Source organism: Pararge aegeria, chromosome 13, assembly GCF_905163445.1.
Source record: "Pararge aegeria chromosome 13, ilParAegt1.1, whole genome shotgun sequence".
In the NCBI taxonomy this organism is placed as follows: domain Eukaryota; kingdom Metazoa; phylum Arthropoda; class Insecta; order Lepidoptera; family Nymphalidae; genus Pararge; species Pararge aegeria.
This window is the reverse complement of record NC_053192.1, coordinates 9,169,039-9,184,633: the sequence shown is the minus strand read 5'-3', so window position 1 is coordinate 9,184,633 and position 15,595 is coordinate 9,169,039. Positions and strand designations below refer to the sequence as shown.

The following is a 15,595-nucleotide window of genomic DNA, read 5'->3' as shown; positions in this document are numbered from 1 at the left end:
CCTAGCTGTTTCAACATCGGTAAGCTGTCTAATTTTCCTGATTGCATATGCAGCTGAGCTGAGTTTACTCGCTAGGCTTTCTATATGGGTACCCCACTGTAGCTTACAATCTAGGGTCACTCCTAGAAAAACAGTGGAGTTTTCTATTTCAAGTGTTTCTCCATTTATTATGATGTTTTTATCAATTTTTTTTACGTTAGGCAAAACAAATTTCAAACACTTAGTTTTTTTTGCATTTAAAAGTAAGTTATTAACAGTAAACCAGTCTGACACATGTGACAAAGCACGGTTTACGTCGTCAAAATTATCTTTGTTTCTATCAGTCTTAAAAATGAGAGATGTATCATCTGCGAACAGTACAATCTCACAAGTGCCCCTGACATGGTGTGGCAGATCATTTATATACACCAGAAACAATAAGGGACCCAAAATTGAGCCTTGTGGGACACCCATTAAGGCAGATGATCCCTTAGACTTTATGTCTTTTACGCATACCCTTTGAACTCTATCACTTAGATAAGAGGCAATTAAATTGAGTGCAACGTTTTTGATGCCATAGTGGCTTAGTTTTAATAACAACGTTTTGTGTTCAACGCAATCGAATGCTTTGGACAGATCACAGAAAACACCAATGGCATTCTGCGAACGTTCCCAGGCATCGTAAATATGCTTTATGAGTCTTGCGCCTGCATCCGTTGTACTACGACCTTTAGTGAAGCCGTACTGCTCCGGATGAAGTAAGTTATTTACATTAAAATGATTTAAAAGTTGATAAAGTATAATTTTTTCAAAGACCTTACTAAGAGTTGGCAAGATTGAAATAGGCCTGTAATTGTTAAGGTCATTTTTATGACCGGATTTAAAAAGGGGCATTAATTTACTACATTTCATTAGGTTCGGAAAAATACCCATATCAACACATTCATTAAAAATTACAGCTAGATAAGGGGCAATAACGTCAATAATGTTAGAAATGACCATCACCGACATACCCCACAGATCACCGGTTTTTTTCAACTTTAATAACCTGAAATTCTTTACAATATCTATTGCAGATATATGTTTAAAATTAAATAAAACATTGCACTCTTTAACATTATCTCTCAATATACGCTGAGCTGCTATTGGTGAAGAGCTTAGAGAATCTGTTAACAAAATGGGAACATTCTGAAAGAAGTTTTCGAAAGTATTAGCAACCTCCCTGTCAGACGTCACTTTATTGTTATCAACAATAAGTTCAAAATCCACATCACGAGATTTAGTTTTTCCTGACTCGTAATTAACTATTTTCCAGGTTGTTTGTATTTTGTTATCAGATTTCATTATACTATATTTAATGTGTAGCGATTTCGCATTAGTGCAAACATTCTTAAATATTTTAGAGTATTTTTTTACGTGTTCTACGAAAGTTGGAGTATGATTAAATTGTTTTTCATCATACAGCTCATACAACTTCTCCCTACTTTTATATATACCTACAGTAGCCCAGTCACTAAATTTTAATTTATTACTGACATTGATGTGCTTAAAGTTGAATACTCTATTAAATTCGTTGTTTATAGTATTAAATAGTGCACTATAAAGACTGTCCGGATGAAAATGTTCGCACGCAATACCAGGGATTTTCGCAGTAATTTCACGTTTGAATCGCATTAATTTAGTCTTAGTTATTGGCCTACACTTTATAATCTGTCTGCTTTTATTGATAGTATTTAAAACAGTAATAAGTTGACCACAATGATCTGACCTTAAATTATTAATTATTCTTTTATCTAAAATGTCACAATTGAAAAAAATATTATCTAAGCAGGATGCTGAAGTTGCAGTTACTCTAGTAGGTTCACTAAAAGTGTGACACAAATTAAAACATTTAAATAAGTTAAGCAATCTAGCAGTTGTTGCATTTTCTAGTAAAATGTCGACATTGAAATCGCCACATACAATTACTTTTTTAGTAGAAAGACACAAACGCTTTAGTACATCCTCCATGACATTCTCGAAATCGCTAAAATCACCTGAAGGGGGTCGGTATACACTCACTATTATAAATCGCTCCAGCTCCACACAAGACAGTTCTGCAATGCGTTCAACAGAAAGACCAACTATGTCTTTTCGTTCTTTACAAATTATATTATTACGTACAAAAATTAAAGATCCACCGTGAATTGCAGTCCTTCTGAAGAACGCACTTGACAATATAAAGTTATCGATGTTTACTGCTACTTGTGTACCAGTGAGCCAGTGCTCAGTTATACACAAAATATGTACATTGAGTTTCTCCACAAACAGCTCTATTTCTAATTCTTTGCCGGTGAAGCTCTGTATATTTTGGTGTACAATGTTCATATGGCAGAGCTCCTCCGTTGTCTTATTAACTAGTTTAAATCATTATTAAATTTCTTAATAGTACTAGCGCAAGTACTAGGGTCAGTAATAGAAATAGAAGTACTTGAAGTACAATTTGTAAAAGTGTCAATAGACTTTGTTACAACAGTTGTAACAGTATCATTTAAATTATAAGCTAGTAAAAACGCTATCTGCTGCTTACACTTTTTAGGCAGATACAATTTATCTCTTGTCATTACAAATGATGACGTGAATTTATTAATGTCAAAATAAAAAATTGCGTCGCTATGACGGTATGTCAAATTATAGATTAATAAGTTTAATTTATAAATATGTTCATTTTGTTTTGAGTTTAGAGTGCCACAATAAGGAAAGGCACACATTACAAACTTACATTTAGTTTTGTTATTTAAAAGCAGTAATTTTTCAATGCATCTTATAATCTGATGCTTTTTGACATTGAAACTGTCCCCTAACAATAAGACAACATTTGTATGCCTATCTAGATTTTTTTCATTTAGGCTATTAATGACACAATCAAAACTAGCCCCCGGTGAACATATATTTGTCACTGAGTGGTTTAGGTAACAATTCATAATAGGACCTAAACCTCTACCTATTTTGTCAGATATTACTATACTTTGTTTTTTAGGTTTAGCGGATAAAGTAGAATTTAAGGATACAGGAACATGTGTTGCATTTCCAGACCTCTCTGGGCAAATATCCAAATTGTCAGTGAATATATTACTACAGTCTTGACTAGGTATAGGTATGTCATGAGTACATTGACATTTATTTGTTAAAGACTCAAAACGAGCCATATTATACGTTCCTAGGGCTAACAACTCATCAGCTGCCTGGATTTGCTCATGGATCTGCTTTTGTGACAGCTCATATTTGGAAGTGACAGTTGTCAAGGAATCTTCCAACTGTTTAATTTGATCATTCAAGTTTTGGACATCTGTATCATATTTTGCTGTTGTTTTTTGAAGTGAGAAACAATAGCTTTTTAACTTATTCAATAATAATACCCTTTCTTTCCTTAATGCCAGGTTTTTGGTACTTGCTTGCTGGTTTTTAATTAAATTTTGAGTTTTTTTGATAATTTTACCAATTTTTATATATTTTTTTAATTTATTGTGACTATTTAGATATGGATGAATATGTTGTGGCTTCATTTTTTGGACATAAGGGCTGTCACAAGTCAGATCGATGCACATTGGTTCAGTAGAGGATGAAGCAAGCAGCTCATCATATAAATTATTTGTGGATACCATTTCAGCACTACTTAATTGAGCCTGAAGGTCATTAATAGTTTTATGTGCAATCGTAGGTTCGTCTTGGTCTTCGATATCTTATAGATACTTACTTGATACTTACCGTAACTGTTTGGGTAATGCCAGCTGGTTAGTTCGAGTTTCGACCGGTGACGTGGCGTTGGTATAGTGGCATTCTCTTTCTCAGTAACATGAATGACTAACCATTTCGTGTTTGATATTGAATGCTTGACTATTTATTTGTTTACATACATGAATGACATAGTGTTAAATAATTTATGCGAGTATCAATTTCATAGAGTAATTTCTTGGGAACGTAAGATATTATGATCTGGTTGCCTTATTATTTCGATGTTTTACTCGTATCGTAACTAAAATTAAAGTTTGGACAGTTTTCGAAGCACTATGTAATTCATCTATGTGATTACTAATTTTAAAACGTCATGTCTTCAGTGAACCAGCGGCGGTTCGGAAGGCAGATTCTACCATTAAGAAGCCGGTAAGAAACACAACGGTTGCTCTTTTACGACATCAACATCCTAGAATATATCTTGTAACCGATAAAAGCGGAGCAAATTAATAAAAAAAAGATTTATAAATCGGACTAGTAATTCATAAAATTAGTAAAAAAATAACCCCTTATTAACCCCTCGTAGGTATGGAATTTTTATGAACCCAGTAATATGTATTTTTCCTTTTTTAACTATATTAAACGGAAATAATATTACGGACTTTCATACAAACACTCATCCCATACTTGCACCAAAATTTAAAGAAGTTAAAAATAGCGCTATTTTTTGGGAATTCGATTGGAATTCTTACGAGAGACATTATACGCTTTACGCAAATATTAATAGGACTATTAAATGCAATAAGCAAGCATAATAAATCAAACCCGACGGGTAGTTTCAGACACTTATTCGCATAAATATTACAGAGCTCTAATTATTATAGTTCAGCACAAAGTCACAGAAAAACAATTAAACACACTAAATTATATGCAAGTTCGATTTAGTCTTACAAATACTAAATTCAATATTTTTACGCAAAGGGAATCACATAATTGTATTAGTCAAACATTTAAAATAGGAATTAGCTAGAACGAGTACTCACGAATATACAGTACGCAATTAAGCGTGTGTTGTAACACCAGATAAGATAATGAAGAGCAGAAATCTGAGGCATTAACTGATTACACATTATCATTTCCATATCAAACAAGGAAATGTAGAACTATTACAGTCCCAATGATACACATGAAACTATACCTCTGATATCACTTAACTGTGCACTGGATCTAATTTTATCACAACACATACCAAAATCGGTACAATGTAGATAAAACACGTAAATATTTTAGCAACACGAGGCGTAAACAAAATACGTCTGCGTCCGGTCGCAAGGGCATTACTCTCAAGACATTCGATTCAGTCTCAAAATGCCAAAAGCCAATAACTTGTTCCACAATGGGTAGGTTAAATTTGTCTCATTTATGATGAAATTCGCTCTCGAAAACACCAGCTTTTTAGGATTCCGTTGCAGAAGGGTGGCAACAGAATTCAAATTACTGAGCCATTTCTGCCCGTCCGTCCTTCCATCCCGTCGCCTGTCCGTCTATATCGGTCCGTCCCTGAGTTGTTGTAATTTTAACAGAATTTAAATCAAATCCATCAGAATGTACGGCTAAAACATGTAATAAAAATAGGACTCTGAAATCAAATAAACCCTTTGTACAGTGTTTATTTGTTGTTATTTTTGTTTCATCTTAATAATGTTGTTTATTACATAGATCGATCAAACGTTACTTTGCGTATGTTCTTGATATGAAATGAACAGTTCATTAATTTTTTATTCATCAGAGATTTGTGAGGTGTAATATCGATAAATTATAAATTCACTTACTTTTTAAATAATACAATTGACTTGAATGACTAAAAGATTCAAACACGTGAATCATTAATAGATTTATCCTAATTTGATAGACATTTCATACACACAAACACACACTCTAGTCTCTGTCTATATAAAAAAGGTTTCACTCAAATCCTTAGGTAAACAATATATACGCAACGCCACATAGCCACACATTGCCACATTTTCCAAAGTCAAATTAATCGAATGATATCGAGGCACGTTGCAAAATGACTTTAAAACGCACAATTGCACTTTGCTTTTAGATAGGCGTTGAGAAATCAACTTCCACGAAGAAGCTTCCGTATCGGAGCAATTGTATTTTTACTAAGGAGATTATATAATTGGTATTTAAAAAAAAAATTAAGGTATTAATTTTACGGACCAAACAGATGCCCCACTTGAGCTAAATGGGAAACCATGCCTTTGAATAGACCAACACTTTTCAGGGCATGCTAGGAACATGTCCTGCAACTTGCCACCCCGTGTCCATCAAACTGAAGTGTAGGTGTTAAGCCCTGTTATTGCCTGGTGACATCGGCTGGTGGTCCCGAAATATACAAATATATTTTATATTTGAAAAAAATATGTTTGAATGAAAAAGTTTTCACACTAAGTCCAAGGTGGAAGTCATTGAGTTCATCTACATCTACATGATTCGTTACGTCATTACTTTATGTAAGCGGATTATATAAGCTTGGAATACACGGTCGTTCGTTAAGGCTTTATAATTGCACAACAGTTGCCTTAAAACTCCACATTATACGTTATGAGTACGGCTGTTCAAAGTGTAACTGACTAACGTGTGATGAAACTTTCTTGTAATATTATATGAGGATGGACGCGTGGTAAAGACGTGCTACTTAGAAACGGCGAAGCTGTCGCTGACTCAGTTAAGAGAAAAAACAATAATTCCAACGACCGGTGCTTAGTCATTTGGCAAGGTAAAGAACGGAACATGATTAATAACAGAATTCTGTGTTACATATAGATAACACTGTTTATATGTTAGTTAATCGGCGTGTGCCTTAAATCTTGTTACGTGATGTCATTTTCCTCCACACTGAGTTTTGACCCAGACATTCATGATTCATTCTCAATAACATGAATAAAATCACTAGTTACTCGGAAATACCACGTAGCCGTAAGTATTAAAAACTTAAATGACTTCATATATTTTAATAATGTATAATTATTTCTTTTTATCTAACTTTTAATTTAATTCTTCAAAAAATTAAAGCAATTTAAAAAAATTGTAAATAGTATGTCAACCACTTACCCAATGCGCTGTTAACAATCGCTAGTTATGTACGAGTGAAATCCAGCGCAGTGAAAGTGTTCTATCATATGACGGAGACATAAAATCGTATGAGGTTTGCATTAATTGTGACATACTTTCTTCATAATTTTACCGTTGTGCCTCTAAGCTTATGTATCTTTTATATTTGGCATTTTTCTGGGACCAAATTCTTCAGTAGCTTTGTTAAATGATATATTACTTATAATTGAAAACCTTACTTACTCGAAAAGGGATAAAGAAAACCACAGAGTTTAGAAAAAAAATATTACGTTTATTGCTATCCCGCAATTCGAAGGCACATACACAGTACGCGCACTCCGTCAACGTAATAAAATAGAATCTTGAGAATCGTCCACAAAACATGTCAACAGTATTTTTATAATACAAGTCGTATAGGATTTTTATCACTCGAAATTTAGGCGGAACTAATTAAGGGATCGTATGGTTGCAAAATGGGCAGCTGATTCGTAGTACGGGTTCTTTGTGCACGCTCTGAATTTACTTTCAATAAAACGAGATCCATGGCAGCACGAGCGTCTTCAAGCGGTGAGTGTCCAGAGCTACTTCGTTGTACGCTTCGCCCTAGCAGTTCTTCGGAAAGAGCGCGTAAGGACCGTCTCAGTGGGAATCCTCGTGAATGGGGATACAGCGCGCACGTATCCACCACTGCACTATGTAATAACTTCAAAGATCGTAAATCGTTTTCCAATGCATGCCCGACCAGAATCGTATCGCTCCCAACAAATCCTAATATATCATTCTGAACATCTCTTAGCGTCTTAGTCGCGCGCGCCAAGTCGCGCGGCCTGATGCCTGAGAAGCGGGTGTTGTGGTCGAGTACTTGCGAACTAGGTTTAACTAGCGATCTGTAAACGAGTCGGCCGTCGGCCGCTATGACCGCTATACTAGCCAATTCTAGTCCTCCGGTGGTATAGCACATCTCCGTGTCGATAGCGTACACGCCTCCTCGAGGCGACCGTGCACGCACATATCCTTCGAGAGGCCCGTTCATTCCAGGTTTCGTGCCACTCCACACGTGAAATCGAGCCGTGCTGCAACCTTTAGAACCCAGCGACGTGTTACAGCAAGTGTGACGGGAGTCGCCGCTGATGCGACCCCAATGATATACACAAGATTGTTCAAGCACATATTCACCTTCTTTCGTCATTCGAAACATTTTATCACAACGCACACACAAATGTTCCACTGCATCCGCTTCTTCGTCACTTTCGGAACGAGGCGTAGAGCCCCAGGATCCTCGCCCACTGTCATTTTGGGAGCAGCCGGGCACAAACTCCGGCGCGTTTACATCGAAAGAGGTAAACTGTAGCTTAGGCCGAGGCGGCGGATTGATATACACCACGGCCTTCGACGAGTTGGGCTCTATCTCCAGGGGGTAGCCTAGCGCCCACATCCGCTTGGGCGAGAGCAGATGTGGGCGGAGGGCTTCCACTAGTTCTTCGGTGGAGATCCTCTGCGGCGTCGACGGCGTCGGCGGCGCGGCCGGGGGGCGGCGTCGATCGCGGGGTCGGCGCCGACGTGCTGCTGCGCTGGCAGGATCCACCGCCGCGTTGGTCTCTTGATAAAACCAATCGTGCCAATGAGTACAAAATTGCATGTTTCTTGATGGGCTTGTATACACATAGAGTCGAGAAAGCGAGCGCGGAGCCGGAATCGGTAAATACGTGCAATCGCGCGCGCGGGCGCTGTACTAATGGCGCGCTGGTGGGGCAACCCACGCTTTATACGTCACGTAGGTAGCGCGCGTTCGTTAACGGGACATGCCAATCGACCGGCCTATTCTCATTTTTCTAAACAATAAAAATACTACTTTCTGTGAAAGATAAGTTAAAACAATTAGTCCTATTATGACAACCTAGAATCGAACAATTCGACACGCTTACGGCTTCGCCTACTGCTTTTAAAACACGCATGGTTCTTTGTTTACTCACATCAGCTGATTCGTTCGGAGCTTATCATTATGTTTTGTTTGGCGGAGCATTTTTTTGCCTACATTTTTATTTACAGAGACTTACGTTTCTATGCTTCTTCCTACTGCAATATAATAATAATTGTATGTTGTTAGACTTTACCTTGGCCTAGAGCCTTGAATATGATGTTGTAAACTGAGATGTATAAGTGTATCGACAATGGTCTTATTATCGTCTGGAGAAGGAAAATTATTTTTATATTATTGAAAATACTCACTTTTCAGTCAAAAGTTATTTAATTTTAATAGAATAAAATTAGTTATCAGCGGGACTTCTTTTAAGATAGATAAATGTATCTAATGAAATATCATTAGCAAAATAGGTCTTTATCTAACGATAATACGAAAATAAACTAAACTATTTTTTTAGAAAACATTTCGTAACTTAGTAATACAAATTTGTTATCAATTTTAATTGGGTACATAGGTAGGTACCATTGATGTGCAAAGATTTTTTTTTAGCTTTTCCCCTATACGCAGCACTTCCGTTGTTTTTATGACATTTGAAATGGTGTAAATAAAGAGAATCGATAAATATCTGACAGTTTACCTCAACGAACCGAGGAAATATCATTTAAGGAAGTGCTGTGTACATCCTCTACATATGGACGATAACAAAGATGAGTTTCCATGACTCTACATTAGCAAATTAAAACCTTACATTTATTTATAGCGGTTCTACACGTATGCATACGAATAAACATTATTAATGTATAATTAAAATAAAAAAGCGTTTCCAGATAAATATCCAAATTTTATAAGTTTTTACGTATATCTCCGTAAATTTTAATCGAATTGTGATTATTTATTTTAATATAAGTTTTAAAAAAGCATTCTATCAATATTCCATCCATCCCAGATTAATTTTCTTATGAAGCATTGACTTGTTGGAGCTGTACTCTTTACGCGTTTTCAGAGAACCTATTGTTAGATTTTGTACATACATACGTTTACCGATCTTATATTTATAAATTCTCACACAAGGCATCCAGTATATTGGTCGAGAATTTTTAAACTCGCCGATGAGAGAATATCTGTGCCTGATACTGCTAGTATGGCTAGAAGACATTTTGTCCACGACCAGGGCAGGAACAAAAAGGTATATCCCCTCTAGTTTTATTTACTCTCCAAGCATGGGTGCACGTATAATGTCAAACGGAGGTTAATTCTCCTTTACCCTGTCCGGCTTTGGCAGGTGGACAGGTAAATCTTATCCCTTGTCTGTGTATATAATCGGGGAATAAAATTTATGTCTCCTACTTATGTTAGCCGTGCAGTGGGACATAAGTCATCTAAGAACGATATTATATAATTTATAAAACCATTCCTTGAAACAGAATTCCTTATAAGAAAACCCACGTATAATTTTGTTAAGTTCTAAACAAACATCGTAGGTTGAACAGACAAAGTTCTGGGTAGAGACGGCTAGTGTTTACAGTACGTAGGTGTATAAACCTTAATATAGCACGCGCTAAAAGTGGACGGAAGGGCGGATATTGCCCTGCGGCATAATGAAACTTTATTGCACGTTGTGCCATTGATTTTACATGATTTAATGCATCCGAGAAAGTAATAAGGCCAGAGGCACATATACTGCGCAGTTTATTACATCAACAAAGAAGGATTTATCGAAGCCCAGGACGCAGTTTGGGTCACGTACGCTAAAGAAGACACGTTTCGTTTTAAACACCAACGTCATCGAAAATCGCGCGTCTTAACATAACATACTTCTATGAAATATATTGAAACCGGAGCTACGGTAACATAGTGCGTACGTACATTTAACCTAATTTGAGCATATCGTACTCGCATGGGTTGACCTACTTCGACATATTGAACATGTTCTATTTTTAAAATGGTAGGTACAGAATTATGAGTGATGTCTCAATAACTCCTCGACGGTAAAATGATGAGCCGAAATTGGGCAATAGTTATATGTAGATAAGATTCACGGTTACGTTCGGCAATGTAAGGTAAGCCCAATTCTACGAGTCCCTCGAAGGGCACGTATTCGTCAATACAAGTTTTATCACCAGCAAGTAATGGTAATGGTTAAAGCCCGGCAACCCGTAATAGAGCTGGTTGGTGGGTGAAATCTAATCACTAAATTCCTTTCTAAAAATTCTACAGACTAAAATGAACGATTAAACCAACCAACTGCAACTCAGTCAATTAATGAAATATTAGGTTGTCGGTTTTTCTTTTCCACTCTCTGTTTTAAACAACTTCCTCTTTTATGTTCTTTTAAATTTATTAAATAACTCACCGTCGATAAACTCTAATGTTGTGTAAATACTTATGAAAGCAGGTTTCTTTTTAATAATTAATTGAAATAAATACAATAACTAAACAATATCTAATACCTACCTACCTTGCTTCATATAACGATAATCAGAATAAGAGAAATTTCCGCAACAACGGACCAACAATCGGTTATATATTTAATTATCAAGTGTACATCCGTTTCCATACAGGCAGCGATCAAGGCGTTCGATCTCACGTACCCCTTTCACAGTTCATTGGACGCCCGCCAAGGATTTTACTCGATTATGTGTAAGTCAAGTGTTCAATGAACTGTATTTTGTTGCGAAGTTACGCGCTAGCCGTAGTTGCTTTACTAGTTTATTCAAGATACCAGTCAATGAGAGCTGACCCGTTTACGTAGAGTCCAATTCACTACATTAGGGCTGCCAATGATTCCAAAAAAAAAAAAAATTGACAGACTTTTAAAAAGAGCAACTGTTTTGCCTGTAATCCCACCGCAGCAATCCTACTTGGCACAGAATTTCACAAAAAGCTCTAATATGACTATTTTTTTCAATGTTATAGGTACTTTGTTGATTTATTGGATTTTTCAACTATTAACTCTTATTTAATAGCTCTTCTTTGTTACGAAGAGTAGGTAAGTGTCACGTATTACGGGCACATTGGACGCTCACAAATTTTTTCCAAGAAAGCAGACATGGTGTCACGTTTATATGTTTTATTTATATTTTAATCCTCCATCTTTTATATACTGCAGTATTATAAACGTGTTGCGTAATTTTCTGGTAATATGAAAGTCTGCATAGATTTAAAATTTAAAACAGTTTAGCACCATTCATCACTGTTGCTACATAGTATAAAAAGACTGTTTGTCTATGAGTCTTAATGTGTATGTTTTAATATAGTACTAAGCGGTTCTTGCTATTAATTCGTTTTTAAAAATAGCCAAATCCACATTAATTGTATTTATTAAGGAAGTTATGAACCCAAAGGTCAATAATACAACACGTCATTTAAAACAATTGGTACGGATTTTAAAAAGCGAGACGCAAAGCCTGGTCGTATCATTTTGTATACAAGCAGTGGTTTTGAAACTTATAATCTAAGTATATTAAAAGACGCAATATGAAAGGGAAAATCAGAAAAGTAAGCCAGTTTAATTGATTTGTGGTAATACGTGTTTACTAAACAAAATAAATTAAACTCGCTTATAATATAAAAAATATTAAAAAAAGAGAGATCTCTCGACTTCGAAATACGTGTACAACATTTTTCTTTCTCTATAGAGCTTTTGATAACATATATAATAGATTTATTTAATCAGCCTATATTTCATGGCCTATAAAACGGTATATATACAATAAAAAGAGCGTACTGAATTATAAACGCCTTTTGCTTTGGAGACGCTTAATACCTTATCACAAGTGAATGTTCCAAGTGTAACACTTTTTTAGTCTTGGCCCTAAGATTCATCAACACACGCGCATGTGTGAGGCGATTGTTTGTATACAGAAGCGCGTGTAGGCGCGGCTGGTCGCTGACTCCGGCGATAACCTTCGAATCGATGTCAGAGCGCGTACCAGAGTCGCCGAACGGTATCCTATTCGCCAATGTACGTAGTTAATTGCCTACCTAGACTTCATTCAATTATATTAAGAATGTGTTTCTACGGTCTCCCTGGCGCCACTGTCTGGTTTTTTCCACAATTTTGGCATATAATCCTACGAGCGTTATTGCAAAAAAAATTATATGGACCTCGGCGGTAAAATCCACCCGTACCTATGCCGTCATAGAAAACGGCATGACGCTCTCTAATGCTGTCATGTGGCTCTAAGCCACCGTTTATTTACTCATTTTGTAATTATAATTGAAAAAATAAAAAAATATATATTACTTTTACTATCATAACTCTAATTTATGTTTCTTAATTTCTACTTCTGACATCTATGCGAATAAGCCTTTTAAGGCAGGTTTTGATGAACTACGATGCTCTGGTAACTTTTTTAAAATTCAATATACATTTCGGAGTCTACTTTCGCTATGTCTAAATATGCGATTTTAATGACAGAACAGCTCACCAACTGTGAGAAAACATATTGAATACGGGGGCTGGTCTATTGCGGGAGGCCTACCGGAAAAGACATACAGTTATACTGCTAAACGACATAGCATTCCAGTATAATGCAGCAGATAAACTATTTGTGTTTAAAGAATTTACACACCCGATCGCGCGCCCGGCCCCATACTGTTTAAATGACACCATCAAAATGATCTATTCGCAGATAAGTGTTACTTAATACGATGAAACAAAAAAAATTAAATTGACCATAGGAAATCAAGATTTCAGCGTGAGAAAATTCCAAGTCCGCATGACGGCAGATAAATTACTCAATTTTATAAACAAACTTCCCGGCAACGGTACCTAAACGTAAACAAAAATTGCAATTTCGCATTGTTTATTTTGTGTTGTTGCTAAGTATTAATTATTGACCATGCAGAAACTTTATTATAAGAAGTGTTGTATAATAAATAACTGGTTAAGCGGGTATAAGAACATGCATAAGGTGGGTCCCGTAGTCATGAGAAATTCTACCCATAAACCAAATTCAAATACAACCTTACACGCATATGATGATAACTACACTCGGAAAATCGATCATTTTCACCACAATCGAGTTAATCCTTAGAAAATTAAACCGAAGTAACAGATATTTCATTGATTATGCGACATTCAAGATAATGCTGCTGATGATCATATTGTGCTAAGTTATAACCGTTTCCCTGAACATCTGCAGCTACAATATTTTGTTGGATTTTGTGGAATTTGTTTATCCGCATCTTGAACAATCCCAAATCGTAGTTTTGAGGGAACAACCATTTGCAAAATAGCTATGAAGCGATAAGGCCACCAAACTGTATACATGGCTCTGTTATACTTTTCTTTTTTTATGTACTTTTGTAGTGTGCAATTAAAGAATATTCATTCATTCATTCAAGTGCGTGGAAGAAAAAAATCAGTTTGAGGGGTCTAATTTTGAATAGGGAATTCTTAAAACGAAAATACTCCCCACGTGATTATTTCAACATTACCAGTACAATGTATAATTCTTACAGTGAACTTCGTTAGTGTAAGAACCTCTCACGCGATTTCTACTATGAGTAATGACTACATAATATTGTAAATACCTGCATAACGTTATGAGTAATTACCGACGCTCACATCAACAATTTTGCTTAATTCATCTGAATTTTGTGACATTAATGAGTAATTTATTAGTCTTCAGTTATAATCAAAGTACGTAATATTTGCTGAGATTTCAATAATGCTTTAACATGAATCAACTCAATAATAGTTCTTGTCCAATAACAAATCCTGACATTCGTCAATTGTTTATACTATTTATATTACATGCGATTATATGAAATAAAAAGTGGTAATAGCCTAGCGGTGAGCACTTCCGGAGTCGAGTTCGAAACCCGGTGCACGAACCTCAAACTGTTGTATGTGCTTTTGAAGCAATCAAATATCGTTTGCTTTTACGGTGAAGGAAAACATCGTAAAGAAACTTTTATGCCTGAGAGTTCTCTATAATGTTCTCAAAGGCGTTTACCAATTCGCACTTGGCCATCATGATTGACTACAGCCTAAACCCTTCTGATTGCTGAAGGAGACTCATGCCCTGTAGTGGGCCGGTATTGCGTTTTTATGATGATGATGATGATGATGATAGCTGAGGCCTGCGGTTGTAAAAAAAAAACTGCACTGCACAAAGTCAGGATAAGCTTTGATAAAGACATCTATGAATCACTGTATACTAGTTATGGAAAAATTACTAAGCAAAAATTCAAGCAGTTCTCTTTGGGGAAAATCAATGTAGGTAATTTACTACGGGCTATGCCCGACTTGCTTATGTCTTTACAGTAAATTCATGACTCACACGTCTTTAGACATTCGGACAGGTGTCTCAGGAGTATTTTTTTGATTGAAGTCGTTTCTTAATTCGAGCTTCATATGCCTACTAGTTAACGTTTACATTTGGTCGATGTTTATACCTATGAAACTTTTGAAGAGCCATAAGCAATATAAGAAACTCAGAAGTTTGAAAGCATGTCAAAGTCGGTAACAGGATGGATAGATCTTTGCAACGTCGTCTTTAGCCTTCTTTCTTTCATGCTTCGGAGTGTTGGGTCATTAACATAAACTTGATAATAATCGTAAAGGCAAAGTTTATATACATTAATATAAATAAGCTCACCATACCGCGAGCGCTTATATCATTCGTTGGATTAAGTATTTCTTTGATACGAATCTTTAATTTAGTTTTATTTTCGATTTGACATTAACATTTATCATAACATATTAATAATTTAAATAAGTATTCATCAATAGTCTTTAACAGTCCAAACCTGGTCTAACAGCCTAGTATTACACGTATATTATTTGGATATTATTTCGCCAATGCTCAGATAGTTGATAAAGCTGTAGAAGATATTTTTTTGTGCTTT

General features: G+C 35.9%; 1 protein-coding gene across 2 annotated transcripts in view; it reads right to left on the bottom strand.

Annotated features, from left to right (window-relative positions):
- The window catches only part of LOC120628642 (transducin beta-like protein 2), a 148,525-nt gene that overhangs the window by 79,021 nt on the left and 53,909 nt on the right, over positions 1–15,595 (bottom strand). Inside the window, exon 3 of one of the 2 annotated variants that reach the window (XM_039897177.1) lies at positions 7,085–8,412. The exons of the other annotated variant lie outside the window; for it this stretch is intronic. Within the exon in view, the coding sequence (XP_039753111.1) occupies positions 7,250–8,412 (1,163 nt within the window). The 3' untranslated portion in view covers positions 7,085–7,249. Of the gene's footprint in view, positions 1–7,084; positions 8,413–15,595 lie in introns of those variants that run through there. 2 annotated transcript variants of the gene reach the window in all.